Genomic DNA, 24,703 nt, shown 5'->3' on the forward strand with positions numbered 1-24,703 from the left:
GAGCATCCCTCTGCCACTGCTTCTGCTCACTGTGCTGGTCCCACCAGTGTGATAAAGAAGGAAGAACTTGGCCCAAAAGAGTTCACAGGTGCTAGCCTTAAAATCTACGATGAAACCAAAGGCCTTTCAATACATAGAAGCAAAAACACAACTCAAGAAAAGATGCCTTTTCTAATAGTCTAGGGTGAGGTGCCTCTCAGAGCCAGGGTTCTGGCATCGCATTCCTGAACCCCTGAGGACACTCCAGGACCACAAGGAAGTATAACAGCAAGAAAACACACCTCCTCCCCCAGAGTAACAAGGATTTAATCTCAAAGGAATTTGTAACAATGGAGAATATTACTAAGCACCACTGAAAGTCATGAAAGGCCCATATTATGATGACAGGTGGGAAGACAATGTTCAGATATATTTTTTAAAATGTTACATAAATATAATTGAACCTGCAACTTCTGTTTAGTATAACTTTAATCAATTCCTGAGTCACAGATGGGAGACTAATGTACCAGATGCCACAGTGTACAGAGCAGTGGCAGTTAAGCTAGTATGGTATTAGCTCTGTGGTAGCCAAGTAGATCAATAAACAGGTTAAACAGACCCATTGGTACAAAAGAACTAATGACAGATGGTGTTATAATTGAACATGTTAATTACTAACTCTGAATGTGCAGACACAAACGTTAAATTGCAGTGAGGCACGGAGCCCTACTTCACTGCAGTGAATGTAAGCTTGTAAGTGTGGGTGCCTGCTGCTGACGTGTGAGCGGGGCGGATCCCTGGCTCAGCATCTGCCTCCCTGCAAAGCCTGGGCAGGGGCCGCCCATTCTTCATGTGAACAGTGAGCACAGTTCACTCGAGCGTGTTACTCAGTGAGATGAGTCCAAACAATGTCTGAGCCCTGCTTCTCCTTGCCAGGCCTGCACCCTATACAAGCGCTAAACAAACTTTCAGGAGTCCGGGGAGATGGCAAGGTGGGAGCAAAATATGTGGAGCTCAGAGGACACTGCCAGAGTTGGTTCTGTCCTCTTGCTATGTTCAGAATCCGCTTGACAGCAAGTGCCATTACCCACCAGGCTAGCATCTTACTGCTCCATTTTTCTTTAGAAATTTGTGTAGGGAGGGCCATGTGTGCCATGATGCATGTGTGGCGGTCAAAGGACAATTTGTAAGTCTGCTCTTCCCACGTTGTGGGCTCCTGGGAATTGAACTCAGCATGCTGACAAGCACCTTTACCCACGCCACCGAGCCATCTCACTGCTTCTGGCTTTTGTTTGGACGTTAAGTAAAAGTGCTCAGTCTGCCTTTAACTTATCCCTGAGCTTTTACCTTTTTTTTTTTTTTTTTTTAGGTAGAGCAGTGAGTAAACGTGGCTTTTTTGTGAATAACGATGCTGCGGTTGTGGTATGCTGCATGCTTTGTGTACCACTGCCTTTTCTGCTACTTCTGCAGAGCAGAAACACCCAAGGGCTCTGCTTGACTGCCTGTGGTGAGCACTACACAACACTGTCGGAATTCTTCAGTAAGTCAGGAGCCAGTGGTTGAGCCCTCTCACTGGTGGCCCCTGGGGAGCAGGCGTGGGGGTAGGGGGCTTTGAAGCCAGCCCTCCAGAAAGCCACAGGGCTTTACGGTTTCCTGGCACATTTTATGCAACTGCACATTCACTTGGCATTGTCTCCAAGGGCTCTCTAAACTAAATGCTTGAAAAGGGTTATACAGGAGCAAACCAGGAGTGGGGCATAAGCCTTAGCTGCTATGTCTCCCCAACTGTTCTTCCCAATGGGAAAACTGTTGAAAATCCCACTTTCCTGGCTTCATTACAGTCACCAGATGTGCCTCTCCAGGTGGAAGCCTGAGACTGGCAGAAGCATTCCCAGGGGAATGGGATGGCCCTTCACAGCAGAAGGGCTGTGTCACCACAGGAGGAGGGTTGTGCGGCTGCAGCAGGGAGAGGCCAATATGCTCAGGACGGGGTCAGGCCTCCGGCATGCTGAAGCTACTGGAAACAATGATCTGACCAGATGAGCACACAGGCTATACTGTTCTCTAGTGACCCAATATCCACTGGGAGCCAGCCTGACTCACACCTGCTAGCCCTCCCTGGCATCGAGGACACACTAATGCCTGCCACCCTGTTGCTTCTGAAGAATCTGGCTGTTTTCAGATGTAAAGACAAAACCTCTGCCCAATAGCTGCCTCTTGGCACTCCCTAAAGCGAGAAACAGGAGAAACATAGCTTTGTCTGTGTTCCTTAGCCGGGGCTATGAGCAGGCTCTGGACCTCAATGATTCAGAACAGAAAGCCAATTTAATTCAAGGAGAAAGCCTTCAGTGTAGATCAAATTTAGAGCCAGTTATGGCTGTTTCACAATAGTTCACTTAGGAAAGCTCCACGGCCTCTGGGGAATTGTAATCACCGTCACCTCAACCAGCTACAAAGAGACTGGGAACCAGAAGTGATCTCAGGCCACAGTCAAATAAAACAGCAGCAAGACTAGGGAGTCCTGCTAATTACTTTCCTGTTGTGATAAAATGCCGTGACCAAGACAACTTACAGAAGAGTTGACGTTGGCTTACAGGTGCAGCGGGATACGAGGCCAGCAGAGCAGGGCAGCGTGGCAGCACGTGGCAGGAAGAGGGTACAGAGACCTCTCGTCCTGAACTGTAAGCACTAAGCAAAGACAGCAAACCAGAAGTAGCCAAGGTCTTTTGTATCCTGCTCAAAGCTGGTCCCCAGCAAGATCATAACTTCCTAAATGTCCCCAAACAGTGCTGCTGTCAATTGGGAAACAAATATTCAGAGGCGAGAGCTGATGGTGACCTTTCTCATTCCAACCACAGAGTGGAGCAGGTGCTCTCCCCCCCCCCCCCCCCAGCCTGCGCAGCGTGTGCATGTGTAAGACCGTGACGCTGAGCACTCTAATGAGGATCCACACAACACCCACCAAGGGCTGGAGGCTACTTGTAAACGTAACTTTTGTCTACCTGATAGAATTGTCGTCTCGGAGGCTTACTGCCTCCATCTGCTAACCTAGGCCTAGTCCTGGAAGCTTCTAGCCTCCATACAATCTAATCTAGGCCTAGAATGTTTTCAGCCTCTATGATTTACTGCTAAATAAGCTCACCCTTTCTAGTTCCAGACTCTAGTTGGGTGGTTCAGTGCAGCTGTTCTGGCTCAACCGCCTCTCCAAGCTGACTGATTCAAACTGGCTTCTCTGTTTCTCACTGAATTGCTCTGCCTGGCTTCAAACTAATTCTAGCTATCTGTTTTCTTCTGGGTCCGTACATCTTCACCTGTGTCTAGTGTGTTCTCTCTTCAACCTCTCTGTAGAACTCTCCCAGTAAAACTACCACTGAATTCCACAAACTGAGCTGCCATGAACTCAGCTCCAGCACACTGCCCTCAACTCAAGCCAACTGCCTGAACAGCACTGACTAGAACTCAGAGGCCTGCATGCCTGTCTCCTGAATGCTGGGACTAAAGGCGTGTACCACCATGCCTGGACCTAAGCTTTTCTTTACCTGAAACTTGCTCTATACCAGGCTGGCCTTGAACTCAAGAGATCTCGCCTCTACCTCCTAACAGGAAGGGCACGTCTGTAGTCCAGCTGGATCACACAGACGTAGAAAGTCTCTGGATGTGATCTCTTGCCAAAACAGCCATGTTCTGAATGTAAAATCCTCTACAGTCACTCTGTGAGATACGGTGCAAAAAGTAGAGATTTAACCGAGAGGAGAAACACCAGGGCGGTGAGAAGGGGCAACTCCATCAAATCAACACAGCCATGTTGGGTACAGGAGCACAGGAGGCCCTAACAGTGCCTTTTCACAACCTTCAGTCATCCTCTCTGAACTCTTACACTTCCTAGCATCCGTAGCTGGATGGTTTTATGTCAACTTGACACAAGCTAAAGTCATCTGAGAGGAGGGAACCTCAATTATGAAAATGTTTCCAGCCGGGCGTGGTGGCGCACTCCTTTAATCCCAGCACTCGGGAGGCAGAGGCAGGTGGATCACTGTGAGTTCGAGGCCATCCTGGTCTACAAAGTGAGTCCAGGACAGCCAAGGCTACACAGAGAAACCCTGTCTTAAGAAAAAAAAAAGAAAGAAAGAAAAAGAAAAAGAAAATGCTTGCATAAAATGGGACTGTGGGCAAGTCTGTAGGGCATTTTCTCTCTCCACACCTCCACACCTCCACATCCCCATATCACAGTCCCCACCCAGGGCCTCAGATCTTTCATGACACATCACAGCCACCTGCTGATACCTCCACCACTGAAGTGCTACCACGCAGGGCCCGCAGTGTCTGCTGTAGACCTTTAGCAGTTCTCAAAACAGCCCCATACACCCAGTGCAGACCCGGCCCAGGAAGCAGCCATGCCACCCCGTACCACCTGAAAGAAGCCTGCCGTCCTGTGATCCCCCCACTGACAGCTCCTGCCCTGCTGGCCACACCTTAGTTACACATCTCTCTACCTTCTGCACTGTCCGTGCCTAGCCCACTATTCCCACAAAGCCCTACAGGGGATACCACCACGCCAAGCTGCCCTGGACAGACACCCACACCCCAGTCCACACAACTTCAACTGCTTGTCTCGTTCTTCACATCAGGAGCACCAGTGCTCTTCCTAAACTCATCCCGGCCTTATCGTATCCTACCAACTGTCCCAAAGGCAAAGTGAAGCACAGCTCCACTGAAGTTCATTCTGAGGAGCTAAATGAGTTTATCGGGCTTCCTTACAGCACATAAGTGAGAGGTTACTTATAAGGATGAGGAGACACCTCGCCCCCAGCTGACCACACCCGGGAAGATTTACCCACCAGAGGCTAGAGCTTCCCTGCAGCTGCCAGATGGAGCATCACCCCCTTCCCACCCTTAGTCTTTCCTGTCTCAGCAACTCAGAGGCAGGCAGATCTCCGAGTTGGAGGCCAGCCTGGTCTACAGAGTGAGTTCTGGGACAGCCAGGGCTACACAGAGGAACCCTGTCTCGAAAAGAATGAATAAATTCTTTAAAGAAAAAAAAAACCCTGGGATTTCTCATTTACTAGAAAAGAATAAACTTAAGTAGTCTTTCAACCTATGGGAAGAACTTCTACTGCAAGCGGATTAGTCCATGCCTCAGGAAGGAGTGCTTTTAAACAGATTGCATTCCAGAGATGGAGACCCAAGCCACTCCAAGACTGGGACCCTGAGGTCACTATGCTACCTGTTCCTGCTGTTGGAAAGTTCTTTGGGAGATTAGGAAGCAAGGTGGGGAATTATAATAAAAAAGGAACCATATCTCAAGCAACAACTGAGCTTTATTGCTGTTTAAACAATAAATACACCTGAGTTAGTTTTCCAAACTGTGTGATCGCCATTCCCTTTGGCTGGGACCTTTCAGCTCACACACACTGCAGCCCTGGCTTTCAGGCACCTCGGAACTAGTTTTGTTAGGCACAGATAGTACCTACCAGCTACATGGACACCCATGTTTGTGATGAGGAAAAAATGGAGACTTCTCATCCACCTAGAAGCTAAGTTTTGATGGCTTTGCCTTCCAAGGCATCGAACATGTCTTCTAAGCACTTATGGACGCAGCGGAGAAATTCCTGGGCGTTGCGCCCTGAGTAGGAGGAGACATTGCAGCCTATCCAGTCATCATGAACAGAATATGCGATGCCAAAGCCATCAGGGACCACGGGGGCAAAGCCACCGATACTCAATGCTGGGCTGCTCAGAGTGCTCGTGGACAGGATGTTGTGGTTTATCTGCTGGTATGCAGGGTCCAGGTAGAGCTCAGGTAGGGTGACCCCTCTGGCTGTTGCCAGATACCGTAGAGCAAACAAGTGTCGGTCAAAGCCCTGACCTGTCAGAGACAAACAGAAAGCCAAAGTCTCAGGACCTCACAGTGAAGAGGGTACAGGCAACTCCAACATGGTGAGTCAAGCGGGGGGTGGGGGGGTGGGGGGGTGGGGGGGGTGGGGTGTAAGCAGCCCCAAGATGCTGAATGAAGGGGGTACAAGAAACCCCAACATGGTGAGTGAAGGGAGTGTAGGGGACCCCAACATGGTAAGTGAAGGGGTGTAGGCAGATAGGAACTTTCACATAAAAAGTAGAAGGGTCTTCTCAGCTGCCAACACATGGGCTAAACATTAATGTAACATGAAAGCACTGAATGGTGCACGCTGTACTCGCACCTCGGGATGCTGAGGCAGGAGGACTTTAAATTTAAGGACAGCATGGACAACAGGGCAAAACCCATCTATCAAAAACAAACAAAAGGCCATGTGTGGTGGCACACATCTTTAATATCCTGTCACTCAGAAGGCAGAGACAGGAGGATCTCTGTGAGTTTAAAGCCAGTCTGGTGTTGATATTGAGTTCAAAGACAACCAAGACTACATAAAGAGGCCCTGTCTCAAAAAACAAACAAACAAACAAGCAAGCAAGGTCTGGAGAGCTGGTCCGTGGAAGCATTTGTTAATCTTGCAGAGGACTGCAGCTCAATTCCCAGAACCCACATGGCGGCTCACAACTGCCTCTAACTCCAGTTCCAGGAGATTTGATGCCCTGTTCTGACCACCACACAGTGCACACACATACATGCAGGCAAAACATGCTCACACATAAAAAACATGCTCACACATCAGACAATAAATTTAAAATAAGCAAAAGGACTGAAACAGTTCAGAGTTGGGATGGTATGAGAAGATACGGAGAACAATGAACTCACCTGAAACAATGGGTTCATCCCTCAAACACACACACACACAGATACACACACACACACACACACACACAGAGACACACATACACAGACACACACACACACACAGACACCCCACACACACCCCACACAGAGACACACATACACAGACACACCACACACAAACACACAGAGACACACAGACACACCACACACACACCACACACATAGACACACACACAGACACACCACACACATACACAGAGACACACACACCACACAGACACCACACACAGACACACACACAGACATACCACACACACACAGACACACACACACCACACACACACAGAGACACACCACACACACAGACACACACACCACACACATACACACCACACACACAGACACACACATTCTTACATGTACTTGAGTGGGTAAAAAAAAAAAAACTAGGGTAAAATTCAAAGTTTATGTGTAAAAGACTGACTGGGTGGAACAAAGTGCTAGGGGCAGGCATCTCCCCGGGGCTCTAACCTCAGCCTGTGGAACTCTGGGCCAGTGTTAGCCTCCTAACTTAAAAATGGAGGAAGAACGACTAGATGTCATGAGCACCTCTCAGTTCCCAGCTCTATTGAGCACCACACAACAGGACTGGACTTTGAGATCCTCAGATTACAAAATACTCAAGAAAAAAAATGACCCCAGCAGAGACAGAAGCAGGGGGACCTCTGAGTTCTAGGCCAGCCTGGTCTACGGAGTGAGTTCCAGGATAGCCAAGGCTACACAGGAAAATCTTGTCTCAAAAAAACAAACAAACAAACAAACAAAACCAAATAAATGGGGCTGGAGAGATGGCTCAGAGGTTAAGAGCACTGACTGCTCTTCCAGAGGTCCTGAGTTCAATTCCCAGCAACCACATGGTGCCTCACAACCATCTATAATGAGATCTGGTGCCCTCTTCTAGTGTGTAGATGTACATGCAGACACAAGATTATATACATAATAAATAAATAATTCTTTTAAAAATGAATGAATGAATAAATAAATGTGGTGAGCTTCTACGATGACCTATTTACAGAGAGCTGCCACACTGCAGCTGAGGTGAAAGAAGAGGGACAGGCTTACACATCCAAACTGCTAAGAATGTGCTTGATGACCAATAAAAGGCAGGGGAAAAAACAAAACAACGACAATAAAACAAGCCATTTGCCACAGCTGAAAGTGACTTTAAGTGAGGGCAAAGTTCCCTGTGTCGTCTTAGTGTCTGATCCCTAGTGGCTCCTCTAGCTGTTCAGACGTGGCTAGCGTAGGGAAAAGACCATTTTGGGAGTTGGTAAGTGGATTAAACCTAGTGACGGGTAGGGATCAGCTGTGGCTCACTGAGGGCAATAAGACCCATGGTGCTCTCCTGACCCGCGCCTCACCCATTGCTGCTTCTTTAGTCAGCTGGCCATGGTATTTGGAGCACTCAGCCATCATGTGCTGAAGCTCGCCCACACTGTGCTTGGAAGGCTCCCGGATGAACGCCTCGGAGCATCTCTTAGTGAAGATGGAGGCTGGGCGAATAGTCTCCGTGCGGCCGTGCTTGAAGGCTGCAGTGCTGCAGGACTCATAGGTAGCCACTGTCTGGCCGTACTGTCTCAGGAAGGCCATCTGGAAGGCCAGCTGGGCCACTGCATCAGGGCTCAGCTTCTGCTTCTTCAAGAAGTCCTTGCCACCCCTCTGAAACTGAATGGAGTCAATGCTGAGAGTTTTCATGGTAGCATCAAACTTTTCCTTAGCGGTGGTGATGCCAGCCTTTAAAGCGTCGCTCAGCTTAAAGCTGAGTTTCTGCACAGACGCAGAGGAGTCGGTAGCAGCTGGCCGGCCCTGGGGAGTGATGGCAGGCGCCTGAGTGCTGTCTTTGAACACTTCATTAAAAAACCTAAGCACCGCTACACCATCCCCCCATGCGTGCTCAAAGTTGACCGCAGCGGTGCCATCCTTGGCTACGATGAGGTTAAAGGACTTATCAAACCAGCGGTTTGTGCCATCGCCATGCAACATGGTGTGTGACAAGTGGGTGACATCTTTCATTGCAAAGTCGTCCAGGCAGAGGCAGAAGACAGCAGAGTCCACTTTCCTCAGGGCTTCCTCGTTGCCACCTTGCACCAGCTTCTGCCTGAGCTCTGCCCAGATGTCCCGATTCTCACTGGTCAGATATGCCAGGGGAAACTGAGGCACAGCGCTGCTGTCGGAGAGAATGTACTTCAGATGTGCCTGGATTTCTGAGGGGCTCACGATGTTCCCATCTCGATCGAGGACATCAAAGACATAGAAATGTCCTTTTCTTAGGACCAGGAGGTGTCTGGCCTTGGCATCAGTAAAGAGTTCATCACGACTGGGTTTGGGTAAACGAGTTGAGTTGAAGAGCCGAAAATACTGGGACATGTCCAGGGGATAGGCGTTGACCAGGTAGGCTCCATACCAAGACAGAGAGGAGGGAACAAAGCGTATGAGTCTTTTGAAGGCATCCGTGTCGCTTTTGGCAGGGTTCAAGTGGAATACTTCTGGCTCTAGAAGGCCAGCCCGAAGTGTCTTCAGAAACCGGACCGCAGACACGGTCATGTTGGTTGCCCGGGTGAGCTGGTCATTGTACTCGGGCCTTGGGTCCGGATTGAATGCCATAAATGGATTAAAGTTTAAAACGACAGAGTCTCGAGCAGTTAAATACATATCAAACCAGGGCCCTAAAAAAGAGAAAACATAAAAAGCTAAATCCTTAAAAATAAAATTTAAGACAGAAAAGATCTCCAGCTCAGGCAGAAGAAACATCATCAGCTTCAAGGAGGTCACTGTATTTGGCTGCACAGTAATTCATGACACTAGCAGTATATCACGCAACGCATGGCCTCAGGCGTCTGGCTTCTGTTACTTCCAATAACAGTTCTGAGGTTCTCCCAGGTTCAGCATGCATCAATTCTTTTATTTTTACAGCTGAGTAAGGTTCCATCATATGCATATGTAGGGGAATTTTAATTCAGAACATGGCTGCTCTGGTAAGAGATCACATCCAAAGACCTTCTAGGTCTGAGTGATCCAGCTGGAATACAAAAGCCCTCAGGAAACAGGCAATCAGACTGAGTTCAAGGCCAGCCTGGTATATCATATCAGATAAAGAAAAGCTTAGGTCCAGACGTGGTGGTACATGTCTTTAATCCCAAACAATGAAGTAAAGTTAGTTTGTAGAAGGAAGCACCCATGTTTGAAAGTGATGTCTAATTGAGTGGCAGACAAAGAGATGAATCAGAGTAAGATTTGACAGAATAGGATACACCCAACTCTCAGGAAAAGGGAAGTCGCCTAAAGAGAGGGAGGGAAGCAGAGGAAAAGAGAGACAGAGACAGAGACAGTAATAGAGAGACAGGTTGCAGAGACAGAACTCGGGTGAGGACTGAACGAGCCAGAGAATGAGAAGAAACCAGAAGATTAGAGCAGATTGTTGGAGTTAGTTTGAGACCGAGAAGAGCAATTCAGAGGCCAAAAGAAAAGCAGATTAAATAAGTCAGCTGGGAGAAGAGTTTGAGCCAGAACAGCTGAGTTGAACCAGCTGGCCCAGAGCTCAGAAAGAACAAGAAAGGGTAAGTCTCAGAGGCTGAAAACATTCTAGGCCTAGGTTAGATTGTATGAGGCTAGGAGCTTCCAGGACTAGGCCCGGGTTAGCAAACAGAGGCAGTGAGCCTCCGAGACAACAACTGAAGCAGGCAAATAAAAGCTCCTTCTGCATACATATGGTACATTTTGTTTATCTACTCATCAGTTAATGGACATCTGGGGTCTTTTCATCTCTTAGTCAGACATGATATTCATATGAACCTTTATATGCAAGTGTGTACAGATGTTCTCATTTCTTTTAAGGATATATGTAAGGTAGCTAAGTCTCTGCTAAGCCTTTTCCTCCCAAAGATTTATTTTATTTATTATTATGTATACACCACTCTGTCTGCATTTATACCTACAGGTCAGAAGAGGGCATCAAATCACGTTAAAGATGGTTGTGAGGTACCATGTGGTTGCTGGGAATTGAACTCAGGACCTCTGGAAGAGCAAATAGTGCTCTTAACCTCTGAGCCATCTCTCTAGCCCCTCTGTGAAGCCTTTTAATTTTTTATTTTTTGTTTATTTAGGTTTTTTTTGTTTTTTGTTTTTTTGTTTTTTGTTTTTTTGAGATAGGGTCTCTCTACACAGCCCTAGTGGTCCTGGAACTCTGTAGACCAGATCAACTTTGGATTTACAAATATATGCCTGCTTCTGCTTTCCAAGTGCTGGGATTAAAAGCGTGCTCCACCACGCCTGGCTTCTGCTAAGCCTTTTGAGGACTACCCACAAGCCCTATGTGCATGCTCCAATTCCCACAGCCTTAAAAGCAACTGTTATTATGTATGTATCTCTTTTACATCCCTTGACAGGGTCTCACTGTTGCCACAACTGGTCTCAAATTTGTAATTCTTCCCTCTCATCCTTTTGGGTAGTGAGAATTTAAAAAAATCCCAAACAAACCAACGTTACAGTCCAGAGAATGAGAGAAGAAAGACTGAAAGAAAGTATGAACGTATCTAGGCAACTGGTAATGGCCAAAACAGACGGAAGAGGCAGGAAGACAAGAACAATGTGCTTACCCAGCAGGCCACCAGAGGGCCTGCTTGAGATGGCGGCATTGCCCCTTGCCTACTGCTCTACATAGGATCCCTCCCTTGCTCTGTAGAATATAGGCTCTGTTCTCTCCATCAAGATAAGCTGGGAGACACACACATCACAACCAAGCTCACGGATCTCCGCCACCCCACTTCTTTACGCTGCACTCCATGAGGGGGTTACTAGAAACACCTTCCTAGAGAAGCCGATCAGACATGACACCAGAGACACCCAAGGCACAAACCCAAGGCTGAACCCAAGCACAAAATAGTTATGTCTAAGCCTGACCAGCCCCAGCCTTATCCACAGAGAGCATCTCACTCACTGACTCTATAAACAGCATGTACGTATAACGGATAAAATTATAAACTATGAGCCAGGCGTGGTGGTGCACGCCTGTAATCCCAGCACTTGGGAGGCAGAGGCAGGCGGATTGCTGTGAGTTTGAGGCCAGCCTGGTCTACAAAGCGAGTCCAGGACAGCCAAGCTCATACAGAGAAACCCTGCCTTGGGGGGGTGGGGGTGGGCAGGAACCAAACCAAAATAAATAAACTATAAACTACTTCTTTAATCCCAGCACTAAGGAGGCAGAAGCAGGCAGATCTCTGTGAATTCGAGGACAGTCTGGTCCACAGAGAGAGTCCAGGACAGCCAGGGCTACACAGAGAAACCCTGTCTCAAAGGAAAAAACAAAACAAAATGCCGGGGCACAGTAGCACATACCTGTGATCCCAGCACTCAGGAGGCAGAGTTTGAAGCCAGCCTGGTCCGTCTACTAAAGTGGGTCCAGGACAGCTACGTCTATACAGAGGAACCCTGTCTCAAAAAACCAAAAACCAAACCAAACAAAAACAAAAGCAAACAAACAAACAAAACAAAACAAAAAAACCTACAAACTATGAGCCAAGAAAATGGCTCAGTGGGTAAAGTGCTTGCTGCCAAGCAAGCAATCTCCATTTATCCCTAGGAGCCCGCATGGAGGAAGGAGAAACTCAGACCTGCCATCTGTCCTCTGACCTCCACATGCATGTTGGTGCACATGAACCCCCACCAAAAATAGATAAATGTATAATTTTTTTAAACCTGTATTATTCTAGGTATCGTGGTCCATCTGTAATCCTAGCTACTTGACACAGAGGGATTATAAAGTTGAGGGCAGCCTGGGTTACAAAGGGAGACCCCATCTCAAAAACAGTAACACATTGTTTTTTAAACTTAAAAACAAAAAAACCTAAATTAAAAAATAAAAGTACAAGAGCAGAGGTGAACACTACTAACTCTAGACTGAAGACACAGAGAGAACTGACGTTTCATAGACCAACTGCTCTACCTGAATCTCAAAGGATGGATCTGCCAGTTACAAATGTAAAAGAGAACAACACGGGCAAAAGCCTGACAGTTCAGGAAGCCAGATGTGGCAAGTTGACTGGAGCATGAGAGGCGGGTGAGATAAGCCGCAGAGGACAGTTAGCCCAGACAGTGACAGACACAATGACACTCAAGACACAGGACTGACTCTTGCATCTTTTTCAGACAGAATCAATTAAGTTTTGTCTCAACCCCACATACACTGAAGGCAAGCCACTGACTTTGAGCATGGATGCCAACCCATTTGCTTAAACACTGGGATTCAAAGCCTCCCTCCATTTACTGCAGGAAGGGAAGGGGCGGAGCCCGCGAGCCCCGCCCACCCACCTGAGATGTAGCTGGTGTGCTTGTTCTGCTTGTCCTGAGCAAGCAGGTGCCCATGCAGTTCCTTCCCAACGCCACTCTCAAAGCTCTTACACAGCTCTTCTGTCTTCCTGGAACGTTCAAGAAAAGATAGATGAAACCACAGAGAGGAATACATGATTTTCAAGTTCCTGGCCAGGATTTCACTCTCTGATCCCCCACAGTGTATCCCAGAACCTGGGAATATGATCAGAAAGTACTGGGCTGCATAGATGGCTCAGAGCATTGGCTGCTCTTCCAGAGGTCCTGAGTTCAATTCCCAGCAACCACACGGTGGCTCACAGCCATTTATAATGAGACCCGGATGCCCTCTTCTGGCAGGCAGCATACATGCAGACACAACATAATAAACAAATAAATCTTCAGCAGAGCGTGGTGGTGCACATCTTTAATCCCACCACTCAGAAGGCAGAGAGGCAAGCAGATCTCTGTGAGTTCAAGGTCAGCCTGGACAGCCAAGGCTACGCAGAGAAACCCTGTCTAAAAAAAAAAAAAAAAAAACCCAGAGAGTACCTCTGAAGAGAAGAGCACAGATCAGCCTAGAATGGATGCACCTAGGGACCTGGGAAGGTCAAAGGTACCTCACAAAGCCATCTGTCCACTAGGGGGAGGTTTCACACAGAGAAAAGTTTGGGGGTCAAAAAGAGCTAAGTTTGACCACTAGCTCTGCCACATTCAAACCCAGTGACTCCAGACAAATTATCCCATCTCTCCAGGTCTCAGTTTCTACTTGCAAAAAAAAGAGAGATGATAATGCCATCTCAAGGAATTAAAAAACATAGAGCTAAGGACTTGGGGATAGAGGAAGACATGACACAGTAACTGGAAGCCATGGCTCTGTGAGAGGAACTGGACGTGACTAGACTGTGAACAGTTCATCTGTTTCTTTCACTGTGCACTGAAGGACTCTGTGGCTGTAGTAACAATACTAGTAACGTGCACAGACAATCCGTGGTGTGGGAAACAGCACCAGTTATGCTAGGCTACGAGGGCTTGATGCAATTCCGTTCAGACAATACCCAATGTGCTCTAAGAGTCTGTGCTGCGTTGACTTCCTAAGTACCACAAACCAATATGGCTGAAAAGTTTACAGGAGTCAACTGAGTGTGGTGGCACACACCTTTGATACTAGCACTCTGGAGGCAGAAGGAGGCAGAACTCTGTGAGTTCAAGGCCAGCCTATCTACATAGTGAGTTCCAGGACAAGCAGTATTATGTACAGAGACCCTGTCTCAAAACAACAATGGCAAAAACAAAACAAAACCCAAAACAAAGAAATAAAACAAAAATCCAGGGTTTTATTCTCTGGGAGTCCTGGTGGCTAGAAGTACAAAACCAAGGCATCAACAAGATGTTCTCTCTGCATACCATGGGAGAGAGAGAGAGAAATGTCCATGCACTTCTCTTGGCTTCTGGTGTTGGCAACAATTCTTGGTGTCCCTGGCTTGTGGACACAACACTCCAATCTCTACCTGAGTCCTTCACGGCTGTGGCTGACCCTCTTAAGGACAGCAGTCATGTTGGTTTAGGAACTCCCCCAATCCCTGCAGAACCTCATCTAAACTAATTACATCTGCAACAACCTGGTTCCCATATAAGGTCTCATTCTGGGGTTCTAAAAGGACGTGTGCTTGGGGTGCAGTACCCCATTTGTTAAACATCTTCAGCGAGCAGGCTCTTATGGGCCGCCCCCGCCCCCCCCCCCCAGAACACAGGGCTCTTGAATCTGACCAGTACTAGCCAGCCTCCCAAACATGCCTACAAGATAAAGCACAAACAGCCACTGTGGCTTATACTCCATCTCCTGCTGAGTGAGTTAGAGGCCTCTCACACTGGCTGCATTAGTCCTTTGTGAATGAAAACCCAAGTCCTGAATATGCAAATATATAAACCAGGTCCCAGATTCTGGAGGCCTTGTCAGACCACAGATATCCCTTGACGTTTGGTCAGTGACCACTACTTTTGAGCCTCCCTTGAACTCTGCCTGCTGGCAATGGTTCCCCGGGCTTCTCAGTGTTTACCTGAAGTGGCTGCTATCCAGGAGAGGCTTCTGTGCACTGAGGTATCTCCTCATGGTGTCTTCGAGTTTGGGGATAGGCAGCCTAGGGAGAGAGCAAAGTCAGTGTGAGGCCGACAGTATAGGAAGACCATGTAAGGCCCTGGTCCATGCACTTCGCAAGCCAAACTAGTAAACCAACTAGTGGATAACTAATTTCCCCTTTTAAAAAAAAAAAATGCAAAAGCCAGCAACAAGTCAGAACTGCTGGGCAGGCTGGGGCGGTGGTAGCGCACTTCCCTAGTATAGCATACGCGGGGTGCTAGCTTTGACTCCAGCACCACAGTTCATAGGCGCTATCAGAACTGGTGAATTTACTCCTGCACCAACAGCTAAGTCCATCCCATTCTAGTAAAATTACTATCCAAGCAATGACAGATTCCAAACCGGGAAGCAGAGACTATCTCAAGCATGTCTGCTTCCAGCCACAGTCACACTATGGCTCCAAGTCCTGCCCTTTGACTGAAGATGCATTCCAAAGTATCCATGATAAAAACAAAAACAACTTTATTCGTAAAACATTCTTGAGCATCTTACAAAAGAGAATCACACAAGAGTAAAACAAAGGCAGACGTGGGGGCCCATGCTTTTAATACCAGCACCTGGGAGGCGGAGGCAGGCAGATCTTTGAGTATGAAACCAGCCTAGTCTACACAGAGAATTCCAGGACAGCCAGGGCTACACAGAGAAACCCTGTCTCGTGGGGGGGAGGGGCGTGGGTGGACGACAAAGATCTGTCCAAAACAGCTCGATACGGAGGCTGCACACACTGAAAGGTAGAAACCCCATGCCCAGCACCAGCCCTGTCAGGAATCGCCTGGCATCGCCCTGTGCTCAAACAGCAGCAAAAGCACCCACTGCTGACTTACTCACCAGCAACAGACTCCCTAACCACGGCTATGATGGCGAGCATACCGCTCCGATGGTGAAAGGAAATGCAGACAGCTTGGCATCTTGTCTGCTATTTCAATAGTTTTGTTAAAAGACAGACACCCTAGTATTAACACAATAATAGCTTCTTACTTTACTTCTACCAAGATGAAATTAAAATATGCAAAATACTGAACCTTATCAATCATTCATGAGAACCAAACCATTATCCATAAGCAAAGCTCAGTTATGACCTCCTACACTGCACCTATTCATTTTAAATGCATGTTTAGCTATAATTTAATAATAAAATACAAATTATTTATAGCCATTGTGAACTTAGATACCCCAAGTAACCAGCCATTCAGGGCATTTTCACCCCACAGACTCCCTTTCAGGCACTGATTTGTACAGGAAGTCCCAAATGCTACCTCTACAAAATGTATAATTTATATTTCTTAGGCTTTAACACTAAGGTTATTATAGAAAGTGTTTCCTTCTTTTTAAGGCAAACCCTAAATCAGAGACAGCGGTGGTTTGCTAAAGATGGCCCTTAATAAAAACTTCTGAATGACCAATCTCTGACCTGAATGAACTTTCTTCAGCAAATATGGACATTTTTAGAGTGGTGACTTTGTTTTGAATTACTAACTGCGTAATGAAAGACAAAAGTCCTGAGCAAAATACTGTAGAGGAAGAGAGACTGGTTTGCTCACTTCAGGAGAGCTCCTGGGATGGACCCTGAACTGGAGCATCTGCCGGTTTCTGTGCTGTGCACTGCTCCTGCCAGAGATGCTTTCCAGCCACCAACCAGCGTGATGTCGAGCATGAAGCCCGGAACTGCCTCTGTGGCTACGGCAGCTTATGGAGAAGGCCCTTTCCGCTCTTAGTTCTTCCAGTAGAACTTCTTCTCTGATCACTAGTGGCCCCTGGGCCAACACAGGGGAGGCTTCTAATAAACTCATGTTCAGTGAATTAGCTTATTGTTTCCTCTTCTGCCCAATCTTAGTCTGTTTTATGCTGTTACAATGCAGGCAACATCATATACAGAGAGAAATGTACACTCTGGAGGCTGGGGGGTCAGAGAAGGCTGGCTGGCTTTATTTATTCATTCATTTTTTTGAGCATGGCTTGGGATGCACCTCCCTCTTCTTTCTCTTTCTTTCTTTCTTTCTTTCTTTTTTTTAATTTATTTCATGTGCATGGATGGCTGTATGAAGGTGTCAGACCCCCTGGAACTGGAGCTACAGACAGTTGTGAGCTGCCACATGGGTACTGGGAATTGAACCCTGATCCTCTGGAAAAACAGCTGATGCTCTTAACTGTTCAACCATCTCTCCAGCCCCAATCTATCTATCTTTCTTCCTTCCTTGCTTGCTTGCTTCCTTTGCTTATTATTTAGGGACAGGGTCTCACTATGTAGTCCTAGGTGGCCTAGAACTCACAGAGATCCACCTGCCTCTGCTTCCCAAGTGCTGAGATTAAAGGTCTGGGCCACCTCACCTGGCGGAAGACTAGATTCTCGAAGGCCATCTTGCTACATCATAACACGACGGACGGTAGCCGCACATGGGCACAAGTGCTGACACTACAGAGATAAGCCACTATGCCACTTCAAACTTAATATTATAACAAATTTACTCTCACAGTAATAACCCACTCCCAAGAAGAAGAACGTACTCTCCCACGCTGCGGGATTTTTGATGCCATTCTGATCCCTGAGATTGTGATCTGTAAAAACCTGTCTTTTGTTTGGTGTGGTTGAGCCCTAGCACACACCTTTAGTCCAAGAGCTTTCTGTGCACAGGATTTAATAAAGTTAGCCCTAGGTCAAGAGGCGGAGCAAGGAACTGGCTGACGGGGATGAAAGAGCAGGAAGGGCTTTGAGTTGAGGGGGACTTAAGACAGCGGGTAGATGTAGAAGGAGCTTTGGCTCTTGAGCTCTTCAGCTCCTTGGCTTTGGGGGCTTTTTGAGCTTTGAGCTAGCAAGCCTTTGACCTTGGGTTTGGGGCCTTTTCCTGCTGAACTGTCAGTTGAGCTAGCGAGCCTTCTGGGCCTTCTCCATCTAGATGTGAGCTGAGCAGGAAGAGGTCAGCTGAGAGCTTTCTCTGCATCTCTGAGCTAGGTTTTCATGCCAGCATCTGGCTCCTGAGGTTTTTTAAAAATTAATTTATTAATTATTACGTATACAATGCTCTGGCTGCACGTACACCTGCAGGCCAGAAGAGGGCATCAGACTGTCCTGGACTCACTTTGTAGACCAAGCCGGCCTTGAACTCACAGCGATCCACCTGCCTCTGCCTCCTGAGCGCTGGGATTAAAGGTGTGCGCCACCACCGCCCAGCTAATTGGAGAGTTTCTAACTGTATCTTCTATATGATAACAATTCCAGGCACCATTAATGATCTCATAGTCTAGTGAGGAGGAAAATAAGTAAGAATTGCCACTAAGTTAAAAACAACAACAACAAACACTTATTTGTGTGTATGTGTGTACACAAGTGCATTCATGTACTGTGTCTGGTATGTGGAGGTCAGAGGACAAATTTTAGGTTCTTGCTCATCATGTGGGTCCCTGGGGCGACATTAGGCTTGGTGGTAAATGCCTTTACTCACTGGGCTCTCCTGCCACTAAATTTGGTAGAGAAAAACCTGGGAGTGTTGTTTAAAAGAAAATCCCAGTTGTTCTATTTTACCAGTAAAGACTCAGGAGCCAGATGCCATCTTCTGGCATGCAGGTGTACATGCAGATAGAGCATTCATATACATAAAATAAATAAAAATAAACCTTAAAAAAAATACTCGGGCTGGAAAGATGGCTCAGAGGTTAAGGGCATTGACTGCTCCTCCTAAGGTCCTGAGTTCAATTCCCAGCAACCACATGGTGGCTCCCAACCATCTATAATGAGATCTGGTGCCCTCTTCTGGCCTGCTGGTGTATAAGCAGCAGAGCACTGTATACATAGTAATATACAAATAACTCTTTAAAAACAAAATCATATACTTGAAAACAGTGACTTCCGGGCTGGAAAGATGGCTCAATCAGTAACATGCGTGTTTAAAAAGCACGAGGGCCTGAGTTTGATCCAGGTGTGACAGCTTATGGGCGTAATCCTAGCCCTAGATGTAGCCAAGACACGGGAATGCCAGGGGTTAGCAGAACCAGTCCAGATTGCTATCTTATATAATGACTGTTTTTTTTTTTCATTGTCAAGCGACACAATCTAGAAGCAGCTGGAAGTAATCTCAATGAGGAACTGTCTGGGTCGGGCTGGCCTGCAGCATGCCTGTGAGGGATTTTCTTAGTTGGCTTACGTGAAGTGGGAAGACCCACCCCGAATGTGGACTTCCGCCCTCATGGTCAGATCTTAGGAGACCCAGTGTACACCGATGAGACAGGACTACTGTGGGATTTTTAGGAAAGAGCAAGGTTCGCTGGCGTCGGTTACCGAGAGATTAGGTGCAAGCTACGTCTTACGCGCGCGGCTGCCTCTCTGCAACCACGAGAAAGCCTGCTTGAGAATGAAGCCACACAAGTGAAGACGTCAGCAGGAAGGCAAAGCAGCATCCATGTGGATCCCGGAAGCCTGTGTGAGCTCACAGACCTCCAGTTACTCGAGCCAGTTTAACTGGACTTTCTGTAACACGTACAGAGATTCTTATTAGAACAATCTTTTTATAGAGAGTTTCCCAACCATCCTTCCTGTAACAAAGTCAAGACGGGACGACATCTCAGTTCCTTTGACTCCCAGGGGTAATTCACCAGACCTTAGAGATGCTCACAGAAATTTCATCTTAACCACGCATGCTTTCCGCCCCGCCCCACCCCGTCAACAGTCTTTTGCCCTAATACAGATGAAGGGAAATGCTAAGCAGATTTCCCTCCTGTGTAAGCCACTGTGTCACCTGCGCTCTCACACCCAGTCTGCCTCCCAATGACAGGGACTTTGGCATTCTTCCTGCAAGAACACAGCTAAGATGCATTCTCTGTCACAGGACCTAGTTATAATGGGGACAGTGTTCACCAAGAGTCATTTAGGGGTAAAGGTATTGTGGGTATCAAAAAGACCGGCCTGAGCTGGGCGTGGTGGCGCACGTCTTTAATCCCAGCACTTGGGAGGCAGAGGCGGGTGGACCACTGTGAGTTTGAGGCCAGCCTGGTCTACACAGCGAGTCCAGGACAGCCAAGGCTACACAGAGAAACTATGTCTCAAAAAACCAGATAGATAGGTAGATAGATAGATAGATAGATAGATAGATAGATAGATAGATAGATAGAAAGAGGACTGGCCTGAAAGACATGCCTTTGGAGTTGACAGATTTGTTCCTACCAGCTACCAGCTAAACTCTGCCACTCTTGCCTCACGCATCTGTATTCTATAGAATCTGCCCGTTATGTTTTGAACACCTGCTATCACTGTAGGTGGTTAAAAGAAAAGCAACCCATAGCTGGCATTTATTACTATGACTCAACTGTAGATCTAACACGACTTCCCAAAATGTCTCCCCCCACCCCAAACCATCAAGGCCTGAACAGCAAGCTCTGTGCTAATGCCTACTGTAAACCTATCAGCCTCTCCATTTACGACACTGTTTCAGGCACCTTTTCCTGTCTTCCTCTCACTTGGTAAATGTCAAAGGCCAGGTCAGGAAAAAAAAAAAGGTTTTTTTTTTCCAAAGAGCCAGGTGGTGGTGGCATATGCCTTTTAATCCCAGCACTGGGGAGGTAAAGGCAGGAGAATCTCTGTGAGTTCAAGGCCAGCCTAAGCTACACAGAGAAACCCTGTCTCAAAAACAAAGCAAAACAAAACCGATTCCAGGTCAGTGTCACCTCTTTGAGGCATCCCTCACCTCCCCACACGTTAAGTCACACACACAGGGCAATGGTTCTCTTCCAGTACCATTCGCCGTGCTTGTCACTGCCTGCTGAGCCCGAACCCCAGCCACGCTCTGCACTAGGGCTCTATATGGGGCTGTTGAATTCCAATCCCTCCCTCTGGAGTGACAGGCCGGTGTGGACGCCGGGAGCCGAACTCAAGTCCTCTGGCAGACCAGTAGCCACTCTTAACCACTGAGCCCCTCCGCTAGACCCCCTGTTATATACATCTTAGTATATACAAAAACAAAACCCACAACACTTTAAAAAAAAAAAAAAGATAATTCAAGGGCTCCTACTAGAAAAAGTCCAAGACCAACGTGGCTGAAAGGAAGCAGTAACATGAGGAACAGAACTGGAGTGTGACAATGATTTTCCCCTCCCCCACCCCATCCCTGGCACCTTATCTCAAGTATGCCCAAAGAGTCCAAAGAACTGTGTGTTGCCATGCACCTCACGGATGGCTGCGCAAAACCATAGCTCCAGTGGCAGCTCCAGAATCTGAAACTGAGTTCCACCAGGCCTCAAGGTCAGGGCTCCTTGCCAAGTGTGACATCGCTGTGAGTGTCAAAGCAAATATACATTTTACTAGCCCAGAACTGCTGACACAGAGAGTGTTTCATCTAATAACCAGTTCTAGACGAGGTACCACAAAGTCAGCTGTTCCATGAGGGGTGTATAGTAGTACTATGCGGTTTGGGGGCGGGATTTTTTTTTTTCTTTTTTTCAAGATAGGTTCTCACTATTTAGCTCTGGCTATCCTGGAATTCACTATCTAGATCAGGCTGGCTTGGAACTCACAGCTGGCCTCCACCTGGGATTAAAAGCATGCGCCACTACACCTGACTAGTAATACTTGTTTTAGTTCAGGAGCCTACAAATGACTGTGCTGTGGATGGGACTAACATACACTGCCTGTTCTTAGGGTTTTCCAGTTCTAAAATGCTCTTAAAGCTGGGTGAGGCACGGGCCTGCCTAAAGTCAGTGCCCATCTGACTCAGCAAATGAAAACCCGATTTCCCAAGTCCTCACCTTTCCCCTACATACTGGCCCAGACCTCACAAGCTGTCAGGAGGGCAGCAGGTTACACCCTCATCCTACAATCGCAAAGACCCTTTCTCTCTCTCCCCCTCCCTCCTGCTGAAGTCAGATAACCTCACTGTAGTTGGTCTTACATGTTTGCACACTGGATGTTCTTGCTGAGAAGGCAGATGGCGGCCCTGGGTTAAATAACTGCTGGGTGTGGAGACAAACACAAACCCCACAGCGGGAACAATATCTTGGTACAGTGCTGGGCTTTCCCTGGATGGAGCAGGAAGCTCCGGGATGGGAGGACCACTGGCAGCTGGACCAGGACAGTGAAAAGAGATTTTGAAACGGGTTTGGAGCTTGGTTCGGGACATAAACAATGAACAAAGAGAAGACAATTTAGCTTTGGCTTACAATGAAGTAATGGAGTAGATCTGGCCACCCACATCAAAGCCGAGAGATCAAAGAGAAAACTAGACTCCAGATTTAAGGAAGTACTGCGTTTGGGGGAGAGGGGGTGCAGGACGAGGAACGGACCGGGTAGTCTAGCTGAGGGGTTGGGGACCGCGGAAGGAATGCTAAGGAAGATTTGGTGGGACTGAAGTCCCTGGTTAGAGCTGACCATATAAGTTAAGACAGGAAGTGCTATATCGAGGAGAAAGTTGTGCTTGCAGCAACTGATGGGACCCCAACAAACAGGGTACTGAAAAAAAGAGGTGTGGGCTGAGAGTTCTCAGCAATAGCCAACGAAGGCGAATAGTGAGAACTGACCGAGGGTGACCAGGGTTAGGAACTGGCTATCATCCACGGACGGTGGTGCCCTGTGCTTTTACAGAGGTAGGCAGATCTCTCTGTACGCCAGTCTGGGTCTACAGAGCTAATTCTAGGACAAAGAAACCCGTCTCAAACAAAACAAAACAAGGAATTGGCTACCCTAGTTGAAAGGATTCGGGTAGTTTTCAGGCATTAACTGTGAAGGGCTCAGGATAGCTGCCTGAAAGATTAAAAGAGAGGAAGTTTGTAGGATTCAAGATGAAACTTGCAGACGGAAAGGTTGCGGAGGGGACCTTAAAGTTTCTGAGTCTTCTGAGCCAGGGAATTCTCAAATCGCCAGCTTTCCAAACTGGGGAATGTGGCTGCCTCCAGGGCGGAAGATCCGGGGCGGAGGTTCAGGGCAAGTCCTGAGTGCCAGGAGTCAGGCCTGCGGCCGGGGCCAGGAGGCTGGGCTCACCTGGGCAGGCTGTTCTGGTAGTGCATGGTGGGCACAATGCTGCGCTGTAGGTACTCGTCGGGCCCCGAGCTGGCACTAAAGGGCCGACTAGGGGCTCCCAGGACAAGCACCGGGTCGCGGGGCCAGGCGCGCAGAAGCAGGCGTGGCATCATCGTCCCGGGCAGCAACGGCGGCTCGAGCTCCCGGCGGCTGAGCAAGTTCCTGAACAAGCAGGCCGCTGCCCTCAATGCCAGGGTCACGGTGTCAGAGACTCAATGTCCAGTTCATCTCCGCCCACACGGGCACTTCCGGGCCCGGACAGGCGGAGGCTCCGCCCACACCCGACCCTCTCCCAGAACCCGCCCACATACTGGCCACGCCCGCTTTCTGGCCATACCCACTCTAGCCGGAAGCAGTCTTTAAACAGTAAATCCGGCTTCTTGCCTCCGCTGCCCTGTGTTAGCTGCCTTTTTTTCCTTTCACAGAACAGGATAGAAATCAGAGGTAGAGAAAAAGAAACGCTGAAACTTGGCATTTGGTTTTTCTTTTCATTTTCTTTCTTTCTGTAGCCCTGGCTGTCCTGAACTCGCTTTGTAGACCAGGCTGACCTAAAACTCAGAGATTGCCTGCCTCTGCCTCCCTTCCTAATGCTGGGATTAAAGGAGTGCAGCACCACCTGCAAAACCTGACATTTGGCAGACCTAAACTGGTCACGGCTTGGTCTCTAGAGTCCGAGAACATTTCAAACCTTTATGTCTTCTAAGAAGAGAACGCGATCAACAAATTCTCAGGGTTCTAGATTTACCAAACAGTAGCCATACTTATTTCACCGATATTATTTGTTAAGCGAAATGCTTCGCTCATATTAGGTCCACGTGGCACTCCCTCCCCAAGCTTGAAGTCTTCGAAGTGAGTGGCTCAGATACCCTGCCAGCTCAGTTGGGCAGTGTTTTAAAAACTGTATAGTCAGGTATTGGGGGTGCATACCTGTAATCTGCAAGAGAGGCAGAGGAAAAGAATTAAGAGTTTTAGGCTACATTCAGCTACATAACGAGTTTGAAGCCATCCTGGGCTACATGAGACCCTGTCTTAACCAAAACAAACAGAAGGCAGGAAAAAGAATACAGGAACCGGAAATGAGCATCCTTTTTTTCAGCTTGAATTTTTCAAAGGAAACAAACAAACAGGTTACCTACCAAAAGGAAATCCTTGTCCTCTGGCTCTGGGTGTCTTCGAGGCTCAGTCTGCTGTAGGAGGCTGCCAGTCAGCACATATTGGTCCTGAAGTTTCCAACTCTGACTGGAAGATTCCTCAAGTTGAACATTCTTCATCCATCAGTAAACCAGCACAGGCGAGCAACATATGCCCCGCCCTGATCTCTGTCTCATCTGTAGACAGATGAATTAATAGGTTCTATCATCTTACAGAAAGAGAGGAGAGACAGAGACAGAAAGAGAAAGAGAGAGAGAGGAGAGACAGAGACAGAGACAGAAAGAGAGAGAGAGAGAGAAGAGGGAGAGAGAAATTACTCTGACCTGAAGCACAACAGAATTCCATTCTCAGAACATGA

At 47.7% G+C, this 24,703-nt stretch overlaps 1 protein-coding gene across 1 annotated transcript; it reads right to left on the reverse strand.

Moving 5' to 3' along the window:
- Positions 1-5,279: 5,279 nt before the first annotated feature.
- Positions 5,280-23,459, reverse strand: CPT2 (carnitine palmitoyltransferase 2). Its single transcript, XM_084784562.1, has 5 exons — positions 23,155-23,459; positions 15,115-15,195; positions 13,058-13,164; positions 8,113-9,417; positions 5,280-5,845 (listed from the first exon to the last, which is right to left on the reverse strand). The coding sequence occupies exons 1-5, from the start codon at positions 23,304-23,306 to the stop codon at positions 5,514-5,516; spliced, it is 1,977 nt and encodes a 658-aa protein (XP_084640688.1). The 5' UTR covers positions 23,307-23,459; the 3' UTR covers positions 5,280-5,513.
- Positions 23,460-24,703: the final 1,244 nt, after the last annotated feature.

The sequence above is a fragment of the Acomys minous genome, assembly GCF_964271855.1.
Source record: "Acomys minous genome assembly, chromosome: 6".
NCBI lineage: Eukaryota > Metazoa > Chordata > Mammalia > Rodentia > Muridae > Acomys > Acomys minous.